The following is a 24,751-nucleotide window of genomic DNA, read 5'->3' as shown; positions in this document are numbered from 1 at the left end:
ATTGTCTGGGACTGAGGCTTTGGAAAAGTTTACTTCAGAAATGTGGGAGCAACTTAATAAAAGTCTCGGAATTCATGGGGAAAATGTCTCCTGAGAGCACTTACTACCAGTCTGACAGACATTTAGGGGAAGAGAACATGTATTTGGCGCTATAATAACAAAGTCATGTATGTATACCCTGGAAAAAAGAAATAATACAATATATATACATAGCGCAGTCTCATGCCGCCATTTTAGAATGGTTTCCGCCACTAAGGCTGGGTTCACATCATGTCTTACAGTGGCATCTGTTCACCATAGAGTTCCATTGTAAAACAAATGTATACGTTAACCTGTGCACTACCGGACTCTGCAATAATAAAAGTGTGGTGTGCTGCGCTTTTGTATCCGCTACAATATAATAATAATAACAATAATTTTAACGGATAGCGAAAACGTGATGTGAACCCACCCTAATACTAGCACAGTGGAGCTGTATTCATCCCCAGGTGTGCGCTGCGCTGGGAGCAACGCCCATAGCAACCAATCGTATTTAAGCTTTCATATTCCTAAGAGTCGCCGGGAAATGAGAGATGGGATCTGATTGGTTGCTGTGGGCACCTTCTCTCTCTCTCTCTCTCTGCTTTTCCTTCCTTAACAGCTTTGCCACCTCTCCTCTAGCTGCACAATACAGAAGGAGGACACGTATTTTAGATTTAGTATACCCGCTGCCATGTTTTTGTAAAGGGTGAGTTAGGTGTGGAGCGGCACACACCCTTTGTCTTCTTAAATTTGACGTTTGTGCGTTTATTAGAGTCATTGATAAATCTTGCAAAAATTCAATTTCATCCCACCCCCATTAGTAAGGGCCGGGGTCCCGTCTTTATACGACAGGAATCCTTTTATGTGTCTTGTATGCATCTGAAGTATTGCTGACTACAGGCCGTGCTGTTTGATACGTCTTCCAGATGGCTTTGTAGTTGCTGTCCGCAAAAGGGTTGGAGGGGGGTCACCTATAGGTTCATCTCTGCAGCGTGTACATTCATCTGCATCTTACACCATGACTCATTCTCTTCTGGATCTCATTCACAGACCGGCCGGGTGCTCAGCCTCCAGTCCATGCGCTGCCGGGTCAGACTGGAGAGTCACTATGAGATGCTGCGCCTCTGAAGACCACAGACTACCCTCCACAGCCCACAGATGGCTTCAGCCTGGCACAGCGTGGCATCAGGACATGGACACATCATGTCATCTGCAGGAAAACCGGACCCGTGTGCGGGATGTGGGCATCTGCTGGGGGCAGCCATCTCTATTAGGACAGTTCCTGAAAAGAAGAATGGTTGTGCCCTTCAGGTCCGTGCCCAGCTCTCCCCTGGTTGCTGTCCTCGTCATGCTGATGCTGCTGTCCTGGAAGACATGTGAAGCCGGAGACCTAAACTGTTAGTAAGCAGCATCTGGGTATACCAGGGGGGCAACATACTGAGCACAACGCCTGGTTTTAGTTTACGCTGGAAGGAGTAGTAGTCAGAGTTTGTGTAATATGAGCCGTCCCAGGGGTAAACCACTGGTCTACTGTACAGTAGGAATCATGTCAGACCAGGGGGATGTCTTAGTCAGCAATACTGGTATTCTTCTAAGGCCTCTTATAATGACAGAGAAATCCAGATGAGCAGAATCCCTGGGGGAATCAACAGCTGCATACATGTCCAGGACATACTGGTAGCAGCTCAGGTCTCCCAGCAAAACAAACCAGTACAGTAACTGTAGTGTACCAATCACAATATTCAAGATATTAGTACATTCTAATCACTTCTATACATTATATACATATATACACTAGTATTATACATCGGACTCCACGCACACCCCCAGAACACTGCAACAACAAAACCTGTCACTTTTATAATAGGCCAGGGATCAGCTGTTCTAAAACTACAACTCCCAGAATGCTCTGTTCACTTCTATACATATATACACTAATATTATACATAGGAACTATTACATGGGACTGCAGGCACATCCCAGTACACTGCAGCAACAAGACCTGTCACCTTTACAATAGGCCAGGGATCAGCAACCTCCAGCACTCCAGCTGTTCTGAAACTACAACTCCCAGAATGCTCTGTTCACCCCTATGGAAGGGAGCAGGTGTGCCTGCTGGGAGTTATCTTTTTACAACACCTCGAGTGCTGAAATGTGCTGCTCCATGCAACAAGCAAACAGATTTCAGCTGCTTGTAATGCTCTGCAAATCAGTAAATATATCTAAAGGTCAGTTTACACAGGCTGACTCAGCCGGCAATTATCGGGAACAAACCATTACTTCCTGATAATTACCTGCTTGTCAGAGGTGATGAGAGCTACATTTACACCCTTGCTGTATGGGCATTGCATCACTCGTCCCCATACTGATTCATAGGTTCTGGGCAGCAGATCACCGTTTACACAGGATGATCTGCAGCCCAGAAATGATCATTTTAGTGTCCGCATCAATGATGCTTTCACCGGATGAGGGAGTGTTTCCTCATTCATGTTCGGCGGCACCTTTACACAGGGCAATTATCGGGAAGGAGCGTTCAGGAGCGTTCCTTGGGGCTCCTTACCGATAATTACCCCAGTCATCAACCCATGTAAAGGGTCCGTAAAGGAGTTGAGCACCTTTTTTTTTTGGGGGGGGGGGGGGGGGGGGGGGGTTGGCCCTCTTGGGAAGACCTGCAAAGGGAAGCATAGAAGCATACTTACCTCCTGGCTCTTTTGCTCCCCGGCGTAAACTTCTGTTTTGACACCACTGCTGCCAACAGTGTCTCAACGCAAGGGATTGGCAGAGTAGGATTGTGGAGGCAGCACCGGGAAGCAGGTAAGTATGCTTCTGTTCGCAGGTCTGAGGGGGGTTTGCCATAACGGAGGATAGCCTTCAACTAAGTTTTCTTCTTTAGGTGACAGTTCTCGCCAACAAAGCCACCGTTGTTTTTTCTGCTTGGCTGGACTGGTGGACAACTACTACATCTTCACCTTTACATGCAGACATAAGCTGCTATGTGTCCAGGTCGACCATCTGCTCGGGACACACAACCTGTGCTGCCCATATTAACCCTACCAGAGATGATGGCAGAGCTCCTATGTGCCCCTGCTGTGGACACTATGGGATCTTCCCAGTCCACCATGTTGATATTCTACCCATGTCCACAAATTAGCAGATAAAAGCAGTTTTCTGAATGCCTGTTTATGCTGGTTCAAAGGGAGCCTGCATTCTGATGGGTTCCTATGACACCTGTGCCTAATGTGAAATCCTTGATGCCTTGCCACCTTATCACTAGAATGCCCCCACATGTAAATGGAGCAATTTATGTAAGAGCACGTTGTGCAATTTCTCTTCTATTATACACAGTTTTCATCTCGGCTCACCAAAGAAATATTGTCATTGAATTCCCTGGTAGCCGCCATCTGCTGCTGCGCTGTGCCCTGTGATTCAGTAACAGATGGAGACGTAGTGTGTTACATATGTACCTAATGTGTCAATAGTGACAGCTGTGTTTCCATACATCCCCAGTTACACCACAACCAGCCTGAGGAGCTTCCACTTCTCCTAGACATCTTAAAGTCTTTTTTTTTGTCTCATTCGATCTGTTACCGCTTCATGTCACCCGGGCATTTAATGCCACTTTGATGAATGCTTCGCTTTGTGTATTACAATGTGGTCACTAACACAGGAAGCCATTAAAAGGGTTGTTCCACTATAACAACGTATTCCCTAGTCACATTATAGGGTATAAGTATCTGATCGATGGGGATACGACCCCAACTAATATCAAGAATGAGGTGTTGGAGTCCTTAAAGTACATGGAGTGGCAGTCACGCAGGCAACAACCCCTTTAGCAGCTAGAGAGAATCCGATGGGGATGTATAGAGGCGAGTGCTCGGTAGCCAGGGGAAGACTCTTTGCTACTAGTTTATGCAGAATTGTCTTCCATGTGGAATGAGGTTTTAATCAGATTTTTCTAGAGTTTGAAGGGGTTCAATATTGATGGCCTATCCTTAGGATAGGTCATTAATATCAGCCGGGTGGGGGTCCAGCACATGGCACTGCTGGCAAGAGCTGTAGCCACAGGATAGGTCATCACTGTTGATGTCTTGGAAAACCCCTTTAATTTAGGCAGAGTATCTCTTTAATGCAAAAACAATAACCCATATAGGCAGATCTAATTGACTTTTTTCCGAACAGGCACTGTTTGTTAGCATTTGAATGGAAGTGGCTTTTAAAGAACCAAACTAATCAGATCCTCTCTGCACCTTCATATATTATTACTCTGGTCACTGAATGATGGTTAGTTAGTGATTAGTGGTTAGTTAGTTAGTGAGTATCTTAGTGGTACAGTAATCCATTGTGAAGCAGAGTATAAAACACCTTTCTAATATACCTTGTTCTGAAAGTATGGCCCTTCTATAAGCTGCTGGTCACAGTTACGAGCTTCAACGTCACATGGACGTCAGGAAATATTGGCCTGACTGCAGGACACGGACAGGGTGTGAACAGGGGCACAGTTACTGAAGAAGGCATATTGGTACTGTGCAGGGGTTACTGAGGCCGTGGGCCTCCAGTGACCAAAAACTGACCTCTAGTTGCCTGTTAAACACCTCACGACTAGTTTTTCTGTTGGACAGAGAAATTAAGCCCAGTGACATTGCCATCATTTTTTTTTACTTCTACTATAGTGCACCAGTGGTTTAAAAAGACAATAATTAACTCCTACTTTATTCTGCATTTAGTATTTTCAAACAGCACTTTTGATGACATCATCAGATTGAAAGACCTGGATTTCTCTGCTATGAGACGTACCACACGGGAGATCCCAACTGACCTCCAAGGATTGAGAGACAGTCTAAATGGCGGCCACCACTTAAACACGCAATGGAAAGGGAAGATCTGGCCCTGTGACGTACTACTCAAACTGTCTCGACATGTTTTAATATCTGCTTTAGGACCCAACCTAGCATGGAGTATTTTTCCTTATGACAGCTGTGACCAGGATTTGAAGCCCACAGATACTCTTATTAGCCCTTTGAAACTCTTGCAAGTCAATGTAAAACCAATGCTGCTCCACAGAGTGCTCCGATTCCTAGGAGATTTGGGATTTCTAGTTGAGACACAACAAAGTAAAGCGCTATCTCTGCTAAAGAAGAAAATGTACAAGTCAGGAAAACCATTGAAGGATCCCAGCATGCTTGGTATGTGACGTGAATGGATAATGCATGAAGTCTCCTATCTTCCTCTTTTCCTCCTGTTTTTCGCTCTGTTGCATGCTGCTTCTTTACATGAATTACCTGTTGCATTGCAAAAAAAGACCCTTCTGCCAGATAGCGGTCATAGCTCTCTGAGGATCCGAGGAGTTCCTTATATACCTAGATACATATGTGTTTGTAATGATGATACCCAGGAACACGTGTAACATTAGAACAATATTTCAAGCTGCCTCTTCCAACTTGTGAGGAGTAACCGCAGGTCACACATGGTGCCTTTCCCACAGATATAGCCTAACTACATTCCCTGGTATAACTTGCAAGATTTACTGTTCAGCTGTGTTCAAATGTGTTCTTTGGTAGCAACAAGGAGGTTGCACATCTTATGAACCTGGTTTCAGTTCTTTCCAATAAATTTAAACATTTTCTCCAGTGCCTTTTCGAGGCCTGGATAGAAGCTCAATATATCCAATTGGCCATTGCACTAGTTGCAGGGGAGGGCTGGCAGCCTTAGTCCTGGGAGGCAAATCCAGTCAAGTGGTCCATTTTTAGCCCCGCCCATTATTAAAACCCCCTCCTACATATAATAGGCCCCTCCCAACAAACACTGTACAGCTGACATTCTATTGTTGAGGCCTGTCTCTATATACAGAGAGGGGAGGACCTGCCTGCTTCCCATTATACAATAGACAACAGCCGGCTACAGCCAGGAAGCTCCTCCGCTCTCCTCCCTCCCCAGATCCTGCTCAGGGCTTGTGGTCCCCCCACCCCCCCCTTTTTTAACCCGCCCGTGGCCTGCTGCCCCCTTTGGCCGTCCTCACCCAGCTCTGAATCCTCCTTCTGCAAATGGCAGGAGGAGGAGCCGGAGCATCTCCTCTCCTACATAGCGCCCCATACCTCTTACATCCAGTGATGTCACCCTTGTTGTAGACGTTCTCTTTCTTTATCTTCTCCATTCAGACCAGACCGCCATGATGATTTTTCAGCCATCTCCCGTCTCTGCAGAGATTGACAAACAGACATTAGTTTCCCACATTTCCATCATCTTCATATCTTCTGAACACCCTTTCCTGGCACCCCCAATACTATACTGCAGAAACAGATACCACACAGATAGTGCCCCTTCAACAATTATTGGCACACAGTGCTCTAAAAAATAACTGCACCCAGACAATAATAGTATAAAGATAATGTCCCCCAAAAATAATTGTGCTAAGCTGATACTGTGCCAGGGTGCCCCCCAAAGTAACAGTGCTTCCCAAAATCCCACCAATAGAAATAATTATCTGCCAGAGCCCACTTAGTAGTAATAATGCCCCTATAGTGCCCATACTAGTAATCATGTTCCTCATAGCCCCCCAGTAGTAGTAAAGCTCCCCATAATACCTCCTAGTAGTAATAATTCTCCCTATAATATGACAGTACATGAAATACCCCCGCTTAGTGCCCGCAGTTGAGCTAAATGTCCCCATAATGTATGCCAGTATAAAATACCCCTATATAGTGCCCCAGTAAATGCCCTCATAGTGCTCCTCTCCCTCTTCCCCATAGTGTCCCCATATTATGCCAGGAAAAAAAGGCCCCTTCTTAGTGCCCTCAGCAGATGCCCCTATAGTGCTCCTCTCCACCATAATGTGCCAGTAAAAAATGCCCCTTCTTAGTGCCACCAGATGCCCCAATAGTGCTCCACTCCCCCATAGTGCCCCCAAATAATGCCCCATAGTGCCGCTCTCCCCTTGAATGCTTCCCATAATGTGCCAATAAAAAAGGCCCCCTTTAGAGCCCCCACTTCCCCATAGTGCCCCCAAATAATGCCCCTATAGTGCCAACAGATGCCCTATAGTGCCGCTCTCCCCTATAGTGCCCCCCATAATGTGCCAATAATAAAAAAAAAAAGCCCCTTTAGAGCCCCCAGATGCCCCCATAGTGCTCCTCTTTCCCATGGTGCCCCCCCATAATGTGCCAGTAAGAAATGCCCCCATAGTGCCTCCCCCCCCAAAATGGGCAAGCAATAAATGCCCCCAGAATGCCACCCCCAAAAAAATGGAGCTGTAAGAAATGTCAGCTCCCCCCATAGTGCCAGCTCCCCCTGCACAGAAAAAACCCCAAAAAACACTAATACTTACCTCCATCAGCAGCGATGCGATGCAGGCCTCTTCCGGCCTGTGTTCCCCACTGTGTGCTGCCCGGCTCAGGCGGCGCGATGATAATGACGTCATCGCAGCGCCTGAGCCGGCCTCTGATAGGCTGCAGGCACTAGTGCCTGCAGCCTATCAGAAGAACAGGGAAGGGAGACGCCTCTCCCTCTCCTGCCGCAGCACAGGCATCTGTATCGCTGTCCTGAGGACGGCGATACAGATGAATATGGAGATGAGCACTTCCACAATGGAAGCGCTCATCTCCTACAACCCGCCGCCACCACCGCCGCCGCAATTACATCCAGGGCCGCGCCGCCTGTGGTGATCGGCGGTGCGGCCCTGCGGAATAAAAAAATAAAAATAAAATTATTTGTTAAAGACGGCCCAGCGGCCGGTTTTTATGGGCGGCCTGGGGGAAATTGCCTCCCTGCCCTCCGTCCCAGCCCACCCCTGCTAGTAGGGTTGTATTACGAGGCTCTGCAGCAGCTAAGGTGTGTATTATGAGGTTCTGCAGCAGCTGAGGGGTGTATTATGAAGTTCTGCAGCAGCTGAGGTGTATTTTATGAACTTCTGCAGCAACTGAGGTGTATATTATGAAGTTCTGCAGCAGCTCAGGTGTATATTATGAAGTTCTGCAGTAGCTCAGGTTTATATTATGATGTTCTGCAGCAGCTGAGGTGTGTATTATGATGTCCTGCAGCAGCTGAGGTGAGTATTATGAGGTTCTGAAGCAGCTGAGGTGTGTATTATGATGTCCTGCAGCAGCTGAGGTGTGTATTATGAGGTTCTGCAGCAGCAGAGGTGTATATTATGAGGTTCTGCAGCAGCTGAGGTGTATGTTATGAAGTTCTGCAGCAGCTGATTTTTCCCCAATGCAAAATTTGTAACAGGCCTCCAAGACTCTATTATAATACTGGTGTCCTCTTGTATGGCGGAGGGGTCTTTGGGCCCACAGGCCCAGATGTGACTGCTACCTCTTACCCACCTATAGCTACGCAACTGGTCAAAAAGACTGTGTAGTCTTTGGGAGAACTTTTCATGGCGGTCTGGGGTGAATGGAGAAGAAATAAAAAAAAAAGGAACAACACCAGTCAGAGAAACATCAGTTGTAAGTGACTGGATTAAATATTTTATTATTCTGTGTCTGCACCTTGTAAAATGTTTTAAAAGTTATTTTATTAGCAAGTAAGGTAGTTTTTAATTAATTCTACAAATAGGGCACCATTTGCCTAATTTGCCTGGGGCACCAAAGTACCTTGTCCCAGCACTGTTCCTCTGCCAGCATGCGTCACACTGTAACTTGACTGACTGGTCCAGACTGCAGACCAGCGCTGTGCAGATTTGCCTCAGGCTCTGACTGCGCTCTGTCACATAGCTAAAGAGACACATGAAGTAAGTCTGTACTGGGGGGAGATAGGGTGGAGAGGGTAAAACAGCAGCAGGCACAGTCCATGGGGAGAAGTGTGGCACACTGTATAAAAGGCAGCAGCGGGAACAGTTCACCGGGTGCACACTTGCAATGACATTTGAGTATTCTGTTCCAGCATAGGAGCACAATACTAAAATCACCAGATCCATCATGTGCCAAAAACCGCCAGCACTTATTCACCATAATGGGGTCTATCGGGATCTAGCACGAGTACACGCATTTTGCAGGACGAAATACCACTGCATGCTGCGTTCTTTGGCCCTTTACTTTTCTGGAATCTGTGATGGAGGCTCCTGCTGAAACCTGCAGCATACTGTATGTGCACGTAGCCTAAGCAGGTACTATGGATCCCACAGCGCACCTCATGGCCGGCAGAATCAGTTCATAGGGGAACATGATAAGATGGCAGTAGATGATGGTGGGTGAGGGGAAGGGGGTGGTAAGTTTGTACCAGTCCATGATGGGGTGTGGGCAGACTGCCGATAAGAATTTGGACTTTCAGTGCATGAATGGCTGGGTGGTGGTTGAATAGAAGAATGAATAAAAAATTTTTTTCTTTGTAGCTGAAAAGGTGGCTGGTCAGGGATGAGCCAGGGACTGGGAAAGGGGGCTCAATCTGGATTTGTGCTATGGGACCCAATGGTTTCTATGTATGCCCTTGGTTAACCACATTTTGTGGATGGAGCTACATTTATTGGGTACTTTCACACTTGCGGCAGAGGATTCCGGCAAGCAGTTCCATCGCCGGAACTGCCTGCTGGATCCGGCAATCTGGACGCAAACGATGCATTTGTGAGGCGGATTCGGATCCGTCTCACAAATGCATTGCAATACCAGATCCGTCTCTCCGGTGTAATCCAGAAAAATGGATCCGGTATTAATTTTTTTTGCATTTTTAAAGGACTGCACATGCGCAGACCGGAAAGCTGGATCTGTTTTCCTGGAACACTTAATGCTGGATCCGGCACTAATACACCTCAATGTAAATTAATGCCGGCAAGTGATCAGTATTTTTGTCCGGAGAGAAAACTGCAGCATGCTGCGGTATTTTCTTTGTCCAAAAAACGTAAGAGGGACTAAACTGATGTATCTTGATGCATACTGAACGGAATGGTCTCCATTCAGAATGCATTAGGATAAAACTGATCAGTTTTTTTCTGGTATAGAGCCCCGAGGACGGAACTCAATACCGGAAAACTTTAACGCATGTGTGAAAGTACCCATAGCTGAACTTATCACTGCAACGTTCTTCAAAAAGTCTCAAAAAAGTTGCAAGTGTCCTCCCGTCACCTGGTGGCATACAAACTGATGGAGCCTTTGTAATAAATATGATTAGACTTGAAACTGAAAACTCCATAGGTATTTCGACACTTAAAAAAACGAGCAAAAATGTGCCTATTGATACATTAACCCAGGCCTGGCCAACCTGCGGCTCTCCAGCTGTTGTAAAACTACAATTCCCCCCATGCCCTGCTGTTGGGGCTGCAGTAAACAATTATTTTAGTAATCGAGTATTCTACCGATTATTTTTATGATGAATTGAGTACTCTAAGGCCTCTTTCACATGGGCGTTGCGGGAAAATGTGCGGGTGCGTTACGGGAACACCTTGTAATTGTAATGCGTTTTGCACTCGCGTGAGAAAAATCGCGCATGTTTGGTGTTCTGTGAATTGCTATTATTTTCCCTTATAACCATGTTATAAGGGAAAATAATACATTCTGAATACAGAATGCATAGTAAAATAGCGCTGGAGGGGTTAAAAAAAATTTAAAAATATTTAACTTACCTTAGTCCACTTGATCGCGAAGCCCGGCTTCTCATCTGTCTCCTTTGTTGAACAGGACCTGTGGTGAGCATTAATTAAAGGAAAAGGACCTGTGGTGACGTCACTCCGGTCATCACATGATCCATCACCATGGTAAAAGATCATGTGATGGATCATGTGATGACCGGAGTGACGTCATCACAGGTCCTGTTCCTGTAATTAATGCTCACCACAGGTCCTGTTCAACAAAGGAGACAGACGAGAAGCCGGGCATCGCGATCAAGTGGACTAAGGTGAGTTAAATAATTTTTTATTTTTTTTTAACCCCTCCAGCGCTATTTTACTATGCATTCTGTATTAAGAATGCTATTATTTTCCCTTATAACCATGTTATAAGGGAAAATAATAATGATCGGGTCTCCATCCTGATCGTCTCCTAGCAACCGTGCGTGAAAATCGCACCGCATCCGCACTTGCTTGCGGATGCCTGCGATTTTCATGCAACCCCATTCACTTCTATGGGGCCTGTGTTGCGTGAAAATGCAGAATATAGAGCATGCTGCGATTTTCACGCAACGCACAAGTGATGCATGAAAATCACTGCTCATGTGAACAGCCCCATAGAAATGAATGGGTCGGTATTCAGTGCGGGTGCAATGCGTTCAAGTCATGCATCGCATCCGCGTGGAATACTCGCCCGTGTGAAAGGGGCCTAATAAGAAAAAATGAATTAATAGACTGTTTTCCTTTATAAAAACTCATCAGACCCCCTGCCTTCAGTCCCCAACAACCTTCGTTCCCCCCAGTGCCATCAGCTCCACTATCGCCCAGTGCCATTAGCCCCCCCCGTGCCATCAGCTCCACTCCCCCAGTTCCATTAGCTCTCCCGCACCCAGTGCCATTAGCTCTCCCCCACCCAGTGCCATCAACTCTCCCCCACCCCAGTGCCATCAGCTCCACTCCCCCAGTGCCTTCAGCTCCACTCCCCCAGTGCCTTCATCTTTCCCCACCCCAGTGCCATCAGATGCCATGTCCCCCACTCCCCCAGTGCCATCTGCCCCTCCATGCCATCCATTGCCATGTCCCCCTCCCCCAGTGCCTCCATGCCATCCATTGTCATGTCCCCCCAGTAGTCACTGCACAGGGGTCACCCCACTGCTCCCCTGTAGTCACCCCACTGCTCCCCTGTAGTCACAGCAGTAGTACCATAGTGTTGGCATTCAGGAGCCTTGGAGAGTCTAGTGCTGCTGCCACCCAGCTTTCCCAAGCATAGATCTCTATGGGCAGCAGGCTTCCTACCTGTGTCTATGGCGGAGCGGATCCTGGCCAATGCCTCCTGGTGCTCCCTGGCCTCCAGCAGCTCAGCAATATTCCGGTGCTGCCAGCTCTTCCCGGGCACGCATTTGTCGGCCAGCTGCCTGAGCTGCACCCATGTCCCCCTGGCACAACCGGCAGCGCTTCCGGGGCTCTCCCCACAGACAGGTCCAGCAGTATGTGTGCCCGCACAGCACAGTCAGCGGGTCCGGCAGGAAGCCGCCACAGCCTGGGCACCGCAGCACACACTGCACTTCCTCCCGCACCACAACCGAGCCCCGGTACTGCCGCAACAGACACTCCAGCAGAGGCTTTAGGGAGGCCACGGAGCGGTGAGTGAGAGGCTTCACTTCACTCATGCTCCGTGATCACGTGATTTAAACGAATCCTTGATGCAGGGAAATTGCATTGAGGATTTTTTTGACTTGATTACATCGAGTAATCGTTGCAGCCCTACCTGCTGTAGGCTGATAGCTGTAGGCTGTCTGGGCATGCTGGGAGTTGTAGTTTTGCAACAGCGGGAGAGCCACAGGTTGGCCATCCCTGCATTAACCCCTTCGACCAGACAGTCTAAAGATGCCCCAGATTTATGACAGTGGCTGATACTGTGTGATGAATTTGACCACCTTTAAAATGCATAGTTTAACCTTTTGTCGCATATTAGCTTAATTTTGACGCACATTGATGCATATTAAGGCCTCATGCACACGACCGTATTTTTTCACGGTCCGCAAAACGGGGTTCCGTTGGTCCGTCATCCGTGACCGTTTTTTCGTCCATGGGTCTTCCTTGATTTTTGGAGGATCCACGGACATGAAAAAAAAGTTGTTTTGGTGTCCGCCTGGCCGTGCGGAGCCAAACGGATCCGTCCTGAATTACAATGCAAGTCAATGAGGATCCGTTTGATGTTGACACAATATGGTGCAATTTCAAACGGATCCGTCCCCCATTGACTTTCAATGTAAAGTCAGGAGTTAATATACCATAGAATCAGAGTTTTCTCCAATCCGATGGTATATTTTAACTTGAAGCGTCCCCATCACCATGGGAACGCCTCTATGTTAGAATATACCATCGGATTTGAGTTAGATCGTGAAACTCAGATCCGACAGTATATTCTAACACAAAGGCGTTCCCATGGTGATGGGGACGCTTCAAGTTAGAATATACTGAGAACTGTGTACATGACTGCCCCCTGCTGCCTGGCAGCACCCGATCTCTTACAGGGGGCTGTGATCCGCACAATTAACCCCTCAGGTGCTGCACCTGAAGGGGTTAATTGTGCATATCATAGCCCCCTATAAGAGATCAGGGGCTGCCAGGCAGCAGGGGGCAGACCCCCCTCCCTCCCCAGTTATAATTTCATTGGTGGCCAGTGCGGCCCCCCCCTCCCTCCCTCTATTGTATTATTTTCATTGGTGGCCAGTGTGCGCCCCCCCCCGCCCCCCTCCCTCTATTGTATTATTTTCATTTGTGGCACAGTGTGCGGCCCCCCCGCCCCCCCTCCCTCCCTCTATTGTATTTTCATTGGTGGCCAGTGTGCGCCCCCCCCGGCACCCCTCTATTGTATTAATATCATTGGTGGCCAGTGTGCGGCCTCCCCTCCCCCCCCCTCCCCGATCATTGGTGTCATACTTTTCTGCTGCGCTGTCTGTGACCGGCCGGGAGCTCCTCCTACTGGTAAGTGACAGGTCTGTGCGGCGCATTGCTTAATGATCTGTCACTTACTAGTAGGAGGAGCTCCCGGCCGGTCACAGACAGCGCAGCAGGTAAGTATGACACCAATGATCGGGGAGGAAGGGGGAGAGGGGAGGCCGCACACTGGCCACCAATGATATTAATACAATAGAGGGGGGGCCGGGGGGGCGCACACTGGCCACCAATGATAATACAATAGAGGGAGGGAGGGGGGGGCCGCACACTGTGCCACCAATGAAAATAATACAATAGAGGGCGGGGGGGGGGCGCACTGGCCACCAATGAAATTAAAACTGGGGAGGGGGGTCTGCCCCCTGCTGCCTGGCAGCCCCTGATCTCTTATAGGGGGCTATGATATGCACAATTAACCCCTTCAGGTGCAGCACCTGAGGGGTTAATTGTGCGGATCACAGCCCCCTGTAAGAGATCGGGTGCTGCCAGGCAGCAGGGGGCAGTCATGTACACAGTTCTCAGTATATTCTAACTAGAAGCGTCCCCATCACTATGGGAACGCCTCTGTGTTAGAATATACTGTCGGATTTGAGTTTATTACGAAGTGAAAACTCAGCTCTGAAAAAGCTTTCATACAGACGGATCTTCGGATCCGTCTGTATGAAAGTAACCTACGGACGCGGATGCCAGTCTTGTGTGCGTCCGTGTTCTTTCACGGACACATTGACTTGAATGGGTCCGTGAACCGTTGTCCGTCAAAGAAATAGGACAGGTCATATTTTTTTGACGGACAGGAAACACGGATCACGGATGCGGCTGCAAAACGGTGCATTTTACGATTTTTTTGAAAGTCAATGGGTCCGCGTAAAAAAACGGAAAACGGCACAACGGCCTCGGATGCACACAACGGTCGTGTGCATGAGGCCTTAGCCTCATCCTTCACTGGTAAGCCACACCTTTTCCTGGCTAGCCACACTGGTAAGCAACACCTTTCCATGGTTAGCCACACTGGTAAGCCACACCTTTCCCTGGTTAGCCACACTGGTAAGCCACACCTTTCCCTGGTTAGCCACACTGGTAAGCCACACCTTTCCCTGGTTAGCCACACTGGTAAGCCACACCTTTCCCTGGTTAGCCACACTGGTAAGCCACACATGTTTATCTAGCAAGACACTGAAAATGTGCTGCAAGGTGCCGTCCTTAGTAAATCTGGCAGATTTTTTTTCCCACTCAGCAATGAATGATCAGTGGTTTGAAAAAAGGATGTGATCATTATGATCCATGCTGTCAGCAGCAACAAGAGATGTGTATTAAAACAGAATTTACAACAAGCGATGTATTAACCCGTAATGACCGGATGATTTTTCATTTTTGATTTTTACTCCCAGCCTTCCCAAAGCCATACCTTTCTTTTTTTATCATTCACATAGCTGTATGAGGGCTTTTTATTTGCAGTACAAGTTACCATTTACGGTTACATACTATGGAATTATAAAAATAAAAAAATAAATTCTGCCATAGTTTTGTGTTTTATACATAAAAGGAATTATCTTTTATAGCGTTTCCTATGCTGTAAAAGTGACCTGTTACTTTCATTCTATGGGTCAGTAGGACTGCGGATAGCACATATATGGGGTCATTTATCAAATCAAATTTATCATATCAGATTCCACCTTTCATTTTTGACAGCTCCTTTAAAAAATGAAAGGTGGAATCTGCGTTGGTTGCTATGGGCAACTAAGCCAGTTCTACACCAGTTTGATAAATGACCCCCATAGTTTTTCTTGTGTTTTAATATTGAAAAAAAAAATACAAACTTTGGAAAAAACTATATTTTTCTTTGAATCACCATATTCTGACCCCCATAACCTTTTTAATTTTGTGTGTACGGAGCTGTGGTTGAGTTTTTGCAGGGCGATTTCTATTTTGGAGTGTGTATGAGTTTTCCATCACTTGTTATTCAGTTTTTTGTGGGAGAAAAAGCAACCAAAAAACAGCGAATCGGCCATTTCATCTATTTTTTTTCCCATTCGCATTGGAGTCTATGAGAATTCCACTAAGTTCCTATGGAGCCTTGCTACAGGCAAACTCTACATAGGAAATAATGTGCGGCAGCCTCGTATCACTCAAGAGGACTGAGACTGCTGTACACTACATCCGGCTCCCCTGACCTCACTAGGGGGAGCTGGTGCACGGCTGGGAGCACAAGCTCACGTTTTACCACCGCATCTGAGCGGTTAAATGTGTGCGGTCGAAGTTATCGCATACATTAGGGCCGGGTCCTGCTGCTATGGCGCCCACTGCACTCGTGAGCGCGCGCCATCTTTAAATTCCCGACCGTGGACATATATATATATATACATAAGGCAGTCGGGAACAGGTTCAAACAAAATTTATTATTAAAATGTATTAGACAGCAACATCTATTTTAAATAAAAAATGTTGATTTCATCATTTACTTGTACACATCATGCAAAAATAATGATTACCACACAGTTGATAAAGATCAACTATGAAATTACTGTATATATGTTTTTACCATGCATTCACACTGGGCAGTTATTATTTTGGCAAAGCATTATCATTGCCCATTATGAATAGGCCTAAGTGGTAATTAGAGATGAGCGAATTTCCGGTTACGAAATTCATTTGCAATTCGTTTACTGGTAAAAGGTGAATTGCGTTATGGATTCCGTTACCACGGATCATAACGCAATTCTATGATGGAATGCATAACGGAATGCCTTTAGAAGTCTATGGTCTGCATAGAGGATCCGTTATGCAGGAGAGGACTTCCCTGCATAACGGAAACGGAACGGATCCGTTTTGCAGCCCATAGACTTCTGTTATGACGGAATGAATAAAAGAATGCCTCTAAAGGCATTCCGTTATGCCTTCCGTCATAGAATAGCGTTATGGTCCGTAACGGAATCAATAACGCAATTCACCTTTTACCACCAAACGAAGCGTGAACAATTTCAAAATCTGAAATTCGCTCATCTCTAGTGGTAATGTATTAAATAGATTAATTATTTTACTAATTAAAATCATATACTGAAACATATTTTTTGCAATCTGTTTTATTTTCTAGTTGTAGATTGCATTTTATTATTTTCTGTAGATGATTATGGGGGCAGCCATGTTGCCAGAGTAGCTGCTTTGCTCTATGAACAGCGGTTCAAACATACTATTTACAACAGCCACCTGGACCATAGAAATCTAATGTCTAGAGATGCCTAATTCTATAGTAGAGAGGTAGAGTGTCCTAGACATGGTTTGTGACCTGTGCCGAGATCATTGTGCAGAGAGGGGGAAGAGGTGAGTCATGTCCATTATGTTAATTAGTTGTGGATCCTGTGTTTTACATATATACACTCACCTAAAGAATTATTAGGAACACCATACTAATACGGTGTTGGACCCCCTTTTGCCTTCAGAACTGCCTTAATTCTACGTGGCATTGATTCAACAAGGTGCTGATAGCATTCTTTAGAAATGTTGGCCCATATTGATAGGATAGCATCTTGCAGTTGATGGAGATTTGAGGGATGCACATCCAGGGCACGAAGCTCCCATTCCACCACATCCCAAAGATGCTCTATTGGGTTGAGATTTGGTGACTGTGGGGGCCATTTTAGTACAGTGAACTCATTGTCATGTTCAAGAAACCAATTTGAAATGATTCGAGCTTTGTGACATGGTGCATTATCCTGCTGGAAGTAGCCATCAGAGGATGGATACATGTTCTCATTCTGTTTACACCAAATTCGGACTCTACCATTTGAATGTCTCAACAGAAATCGAGACTCATCAGACCAGGCAACATTTTTCCAGTCTTCAACAGTCCAATTTTGGTGAGCTCGTGCAAATTGTAGCCTCTTTTTCCTATTTGTAGTGGAGATGAGTGGTACCCGGTGGGGTCTTCTGCTGTTGTAGCCCATCCGCCTCAAGGTTGTGCGTGTTGTGGCTTCACAAATGCTTTGCTGCATACCTCGGTTGTAACGAGTGGTTATTTCAGTCAACGTTGCTCTTCTATCAGCTTGAATCAGTCGGCCCATTCTCCTCTGACCTCTAGCATCCACAAGGCATTTTTGCCCACAGGACTGCCGCATACTGGATGTTTTTCCCTTTTCACACCATTCTTTGTAAACCCTAGAAATGGTTGTGCGTGAAAATCCCAGTAACTGAGCAGATTGTGAAATACTCAGACTGGCCCGTCTGGCACCAACAACCATGCCACGCTCAAAATTGCTTAAATCACCTTTCTTTCCCATTCTGACATTCAGTTTGGAGTTCAGGAGATTGTCTTGACCAGGACCACACCCCTAAATGCATTGAAGAAACTGCCATGTGATTGGTTGACTAGATAATTGCATTAATGAGAAATAGAACAGGTGTTCGTAATAATTCTTTAGGTGAGTGTATATATATATTTAGCAGGCTGTGCACAGCCTGATTTTGTGGGAGGGGCGCAGGGCTTCTTAAACCCTGCTCGGGTACCTCCGTTATTATCCCAGCTTGTCTGCTGTCATATACGTCTATGTTTCTTGTTACCAGTTACGTTTGTTGGGTCTGATACGCTCAGGCCATGTTTGTTCGCCTGATACGCTCAGGCCGCATGTCTGTTCATTCAGTTCGTCTCGTCAGGTGCACTCTGGTTTCTCTGCTTCATCACGTCTTCTTCACCATTCTGGCTATCGCTCTCAGGTGTATAGGTTACCATGGGCCCGGCAGGATCCACTTGGGTCTTATCTCGCCTGTCATGCCTCATGCTTTCTTTTCTTCCTCTGGTTTTTCAGGTCTTTCGCCTGCTCTCGCGTTAGTCTTCTTTTGGGCGCCACTGCTGTGCCACTCCTCGCCTGGTACACCCAGGCTCAGTCATAGCCTATGTCTTTAAGGTCCTCGCCAGGTATGCCTTGGCTTGGGTCTTTCTTCATTACTTGTACATTTCATTCCTCCTTCTCCTTACCTTTTCACCTTCTCTGTGTGTTATTCATCCTGTTGATTTACCAGGTACGCCTGGGTTCCCTGACCAACCAAGTCTCAATGTTTTTAGCTGGGCTAGTTTTACGGTCCGGCGTGCCCGCTTGGGTCTTCTACCCTTTCAAGCATTGTTTTTGTCCTTTGTCCTTTGGGTCTCTGGTCTCTTCCGCTCACTCTCACATTGGTTTTCTTCCGGGTACCACTGCTGTGCCACACTTTTGCTTGGTACGCCCAGGCTCAATCTTACCGCGTGTCCAGTGCTGTCTTCGCCAGGTACGCCCCGGCCCGGATCACATGTTTATTACTCATGCATTCATATCTCGTTTTCCTCACTTGTCTACTGTCTCCGATATGTTAATTGTCTTGTCCAGACACCCCCTTCCCTTCAGCAGTAACACATCGCTCGTCGTTCACCACGTTCCTTATTCTCGTTCTTGGGTCATAAGCTACTCTAGTGCGGGGTTTGCAATCAGGCAGGGTCTGTCTCAATGTTGTTCTTCCATAGCTAGAAGTCTACGGCCTTATTTTTTTTTTAGGTATTACAGTTCCTCAGACATTTTCCTAAAGACTTAATTGCCATTGTTCTGGTAAGTAAAGGTTTTCCTTCAGTGTTTTCCTGCATACTAATTATCCAGTTGCGGCAACTTCTGCCATCTATTTCAGGTGATACTCCTTTTAGGCTCGGTCAATTCTGCTCCTGCAACTCCAGGTAAGTTTCTAACGCTGGTAGGTTTTTCTTGAGCACAGCAAGCCTCGTTGTAGTCAAACCTCTCCCTGCCAGCTAGGGGTCTCAGGGGCACTGAAAGTCTACACACATGCCCTCACTAGGCCAGTTCCTTTATCTCACGGTTCACCCATCACCGTCCTTCCAGCCGGAAGGGTTCTATCATATTGCCTTTATTTTCAGCTACACCATGTCTCACGGCTCCGATATTGAGGACGCAGCATCGACCATCGAATCCGCGGTCTCCGAAGGAGCCAGCCACACATCTTTCCGAAGCTGGACAATTCCAAAATTAATTTCAGAACTTAATAAGCGGGGGATACGGCACTCGGCTTCGGCCCGCAAGGCCGAATTATATCGCCTACTATTTCCCGAGCCATCCAGTGTACCATTAGAACAAGTATCCATGTCCACTATTCAGTTGTCATTAATTCAACTTCATGCCACCATCAATAACCTGTCTAGCTCCATCTCTGACATCAATGCAAGGTTACAGGCGGTAGAAAATAGGGAGGCCTCATCCACCGCATCAGTAGCATCCGGATCTGGACCAGCTATCTCCCGCCCATCCTCCCCAGGTAGGCTAACCGGTGCTCCGGAAATTGCGCCATCCTTCTTCGTCCCAGAAAACATAAGAAAGGATATCTTGGCAGGCAGAGACGTCAATTTGGCAGCCTTACTCATCTCCACTCACGATACCGTGGGGAATAGAACCATGGCCTGCGGTGACGTGTCGGTGGTCCTCAAGTCCAAGGATGCACGTCTCAACAAAAAACTCACTATCCCTGAATTCGTGCTAGCTTTTAGCCTTTACAGGGACATAGTTTGTTCCACACAACCCAACAGGAGGGAGGAGCTAGACACTTACTTATACCGAGTCACTGAATTGGGGTACAAATATGGAGGATTTTCGTTCTATGACTACCATAGATCTTTTTCGACAAAAGCAGCTGCCGCGCTCGCCCAGTTCCAACACACCACGAACTGGGCTTCCCTAGATATGGAACTTTTTTGCAGGCACTTTTCTAGGCTTAAAGCCCCGATTTGCACCATCTGCCAGTCGGTGCTTCACTCTTCCGATCGGTGCCCCAATTCAATCACATCGTCCCAATCAAAACAGAAACCCGGTCCCTCCAGTGCCCAAAATCTCGGCCCGCTACTAGACAAATTGGGATGGCCCATAGTAGTTCTGGGAAAAAATCTAATTTGCAACAATTATTATTTCTCCTTCTGTAACTATAACAAATGTAAGACTCTGCACTTCTGCTCCATCTGCTTTCGGGCCCACCCACAATCCACTTGTTCTCAACGTTCTGCCAGAAGCTGACTAGCCGACATCAACATCGACTCCCTAGTTGCCTTCCACCAAGATCACCACGACCCCGCATTCGTACAGTTTTTGCAGAAGGGATTCAGCGAGGGTTTCCACACCGGCCTTGTCACCCTACCTCAAGTTTCCTGGGAGGCCCCCAATTTAGTGTCAGCCGCAGAAGACCCGAAATCAGTGTATTCACTCCTGCAGATTGAGCTACAAAAAGGGTTCATGATTGGGCCATTTTCAGAGCCTCCCTTTAGCATCTATAGGGTCAGCCCTATCGGTCTGGTCAGCAAGAAATCATCAAATAGAAAAAGACTGATTTATGATTTATCGGCCCCTCATGCCTCTTGTATTCCTAGTCTCAACTCCCTGATCCCATCAGAAGAGTATTCGATGCGATATTCTTCTCTTGATGAGGCCATTCAGTTGATTTTACAGCTGGGAGCGGGAGCATAGTTATCAAAGGCCGATATATCAGATGCTTTCAAGTTACTTCCAATACATCCACATCTCTGGAAGTTTTACGGCATCAAATGGAGGGATCAGTATTATTTTGCCACCCGCTTGACGTTCGGGTCCAAAAGCAGCCCATGGCTGTTTGACCAGTTCGCCCAGGCCCTCCATTGGATTCTCGTAAATATCGGTAATTGCCCCAGGGTAATTCACTACCTGGATGATTTTCTGTTAATAGAACACCCTAATCACGTGCCCGACAGGCTTGAAAGCCTGCTCTTAATTTTTTCAGAGCTGCGAGTCCCAGTGGCCCCATCAAAGGTTGACGGCCCCTCCACAGTCCTAACCTTCTTGGGTATTTCCCTTGACACCACAAGAATGGAAGCCAGGCTCCCTGAGGACAAGTTAGTCAGGCTTAAGGAGGTCATTGCTGGTCACATAGGGTCCCGGACAATTTCCAAGGCAGAATTGCAATCACTGCTGGGCTCACTCAATTTTGCCTCTAGAATTATGCCACAGGGTCGCTCCTTTGTATCGCGACTCCTTCAGTTGCTGCCCGCAGCCCCGGACCAGGACTCTCTCATCCATTTGGACCGAGAGGCCCTGGCCGATCTCGCCATGTGGAACGTCTTCCTATCCGGGTGGAACGGCATCTCCCTATTGGTTCCACAATAGAAAGAGACCTCCCCGACCATATATTCTGATGCAGCTGCATCCATCGGGTTTTGGGCCATATTCGGTAGCCAATGGCTTGCGGATTCTTGGCCTTCCCAGATACGGAGAGATCCACAGGCTGTCAGATCATCTCCCCTGCTAGAGATCTACCCCATCGTGGTTGCAGCTCAGATTTGCGGCAGAGAATGGGCTAACCTGCCAGTCTATTTCGTCACCGACAACCAAGCCGTAGTGGACATCTTGGCCAAGGGCAGGTCGGGCTCCCCGAGGGTCATGAGTTTCGTCCGTAAACTCACATGGCTCTCCTTGCAGTATAACTTCCATATTTCCTGTACACACATTCAGGGCATTAAAAACGTGGCGGCTGATGCACTATCCCGACTAATATTCACCATTTTCTTCCAGGTCATGTCAGAAGCCGAAAGAATCGGTATCGTTCCTCCAATCTTCGAATCTCTGACTCTGGATTAGACAGATATACAACGATGGCCCAATCACTCATCCGCAAGTCCCTTTCGGCCAACTCGGTTAGGAACTATCAGGCAGGTTGGAAGTCGTTCAGGCGATTCTCCCAACTCCATCCTAGAGGGGGCACGGGCAGGGTCACTTTCATTATGGCCTTTTTGGCTTATTGCCACAAAGATCTGCACTTATCTTAGAACACCATCAGGTTGTATCTGGCAGGGGTGCAGCATTTCCTCATAATCAAACATCCCAGCAGCAGTTCCATTTTTTCTTCCCGAGCTATCAAAGCCACCTTACGGGGTATTCAAAAAAGCTCCACGAAATCTGAACCCACTAGGCAGCCCATATCCGGGGAGTTGTTTAGGAGAATATCTTCCTCCCTAGATGGGAATCCTTGCGGGCCATTTAAAAGTATAATACTCAAGGCCGCCCTCTACCTCAGTTTCTATGGTTTTTTAAGACCCGGGAGTTCACCAGTACCTCTGCTCAGCGTCCAGGGCCAGCCTTCAGTCAACTCATACACAAACATGATCATTTCATACTCTCACTGCCTATATCCAAGACCTCACAGTTAGGGCCTCCCGTCCAGATAGAGTACTTCAAGACTAGTAATCCATGGTGTCCAGTGGCAGTCCTCCGCAAACTCTTATTCACGCTAGGTACTCGGGCCCCAGGCAGCCCCTTACTTCCTTTCCCGTCACGTCCCCTCACGACGTCACAATTCACCAAGCATATCCGTAACCTGGCGTCCGGGTTAGGATACGACCCTAGACGGATTTATGGCCACTCCTTTAGAATCGGGGCAGCATCTGCCGCCCTCAAGCATGGGGTCCCGGCTCACATTATCCGTAAGATGGGACGTTGGCAATCATCATGTTTTTCATGCTACATTCGGCATCCCAAAGACGAAATTGCTAGAGCCTTTTACAGTTTGGTATTGTAAATAATTCCTCAGTAAACCTAATTCCTACACGTTGCTTCTGCCCCCTTTATTGCCTACCCTCGGTCGTGGCTAAAGGCACACCACTAATCAAGTTAGCTAGGTTAGGTAGTCAGTTCTTGTAGGTTCTAGGACCTACGCCACCGGAGCCAGGACCACAAATATATATATATATACAGTCATGGCCAAAAGTTTTGAGAATGACACAAATATTAGTTTTCACAAAGTTTGCTGCTAAACTGCTTTTAGATCTTTGTTTCAGTTGTTTCTGTGATGTAGTGAAATATAATTACACGCACTTCATACATTTCAAAGGCTTTTATCGACAATTACATGACATTTATGCAAAGAGTCAGTATTTGCAGTGTTGGCCCTTCTTTTTCAGGACCTCTGCAATTCGACTGGTCATGCTCTCAATCAACTTCTGGGCCAATTCCTGACTGATAGCAACCCATTCTTTCATAATCACTTCTTGGAGTTTGTCAGAATTAGTGAGTTTTTGTTTGTCCACCCGCCTCTTGAGGATTGACCACAAGTTCTCAATGGGATTAAGATCTGGGGAGTTTCCAGGCCATGGACCCAAAATGTCAATGTTTTGGTCCCCGAGCCACTTAGTTATCACTTTTGCCTTATGGCACAGTGCTCCATCGTGCTGGAAAATGCATTGTTCTTCACCAACCTGTTGTTGGATTGTTGGAAGAAGTTGCTGTTGGAGGGTGTTTTGGTACCATTCTTTATTCATGGCTGTGTTTTTGGGCAAAATTGTGAGTGAGCCCACTCCCTTGGATGAGAAGCAAGCCCACACATGAATGGTCTCAGGATGCTTTACTGTTGGCATGACACAGGACTGATGGTAGCGCTCACCTTTGCTTCTCTGGACAAGCCTTTTTCCAGATGCCCCAAACAATCGGAAAGAGGCTTTATCGGAGAATATGACTTTGCCCCAGTCCTCAGCAGTCCATTCACCAAACTTTCTGCAGAAGATCAATCTGTCCCTGATGTTTTTTTTTGAGAGAAGTGGCTTCTTTGCTGCCCTTCTTGACACCAGGCCATCTTCCAAAAGTCTTTGCCTCACTGTGCGTGCAGATGCGCTCACACCTGCCTGCTGCCATTCCTGAGCAAGCTCTGCACTGGTGGCACTCCGATCCCGCAGCTGAATCCTCTTTAGGAGACGATCCTGGCACTTGCTGGACTTTCTTGGACGCCCTGAAGACTTCTTAACAAGAATTGAACCTCTTTCCTTGAAGTTCTTGATGATCCTATAAATTGTTGATTGAGGTGCAATCTTAGTAGCCACAATATCCTTGCCTGTGAAGCCATTTTTATGCAACGCAATGATGGCTGCACGCGTTTCTTTGCAGGTCACCATGGTTAACAATGGAAGAACAATGAATTCAAGCATCACCCTCCTTTTAACATGTCAAGTCTGACATAATGATCTCCAGCCTTGTGCTCGTCAAGATTCTCACCTGAGTTAACAAGACGATTACTGAAATGATCTCAGCAGGTCCTTTAATGACAGCAATAAAATGCAGTGGAAAGTTTTTTTTGGGATTAAGTTAATTTTCATGGCAAAGAAGGACTATGCAATTCATCTGATCACTCTTCATAACATTCTGGAGTATATGCAAATTGCTATTATAAAAACTTAAGCAGCAACTTTTCCAATTTCCAATATTT

General features: G+C 46.8%; 1 protein-coding gene across 1 annotated transcript in view; it reads left to right on the top strand.

Moving 5' to 3' along the window:
• LOC120985923 (cell migration inducing hyaluronidase 1) overlaps positions 1–24,751 on the top strand; it is a 125,705-nt gene that overhangs the window by 414 nt on the left and 100,540 nt on the right. Inside the window, exons 2-3 of the mRNA XM_040414144.1 lie at positions 1,072–1,418; positions 4,746–5,204. Of these exons, the coding sequence (XP_040270078.1) occupies positions 1,130–1,418; positions 4,746–5,204 (748 nt within the window). The 5' untranslated portion in view covers positions 1,072–1,129. The remainder of the gene's footprint in view (positions 1–1,071; positions 1,419–4,745; positions 5,205–24,751) is intronic.

This window comes from Bufo bufo, chromosome 1, assembly GCF_905171765.1.
Source record: "Bufo bufo chromosome 1, aBufBuf1.1, whole genome shotgun sequence".
Lineage (NCBI taxonomy): Eukaryota > Metazoa > Chordata > Amphibia > Anura > Bufonidae > Bufo > Bufo bufo.
This window is presented reverse-complemented; position numbering and strand designations above follow the sequence as displayed.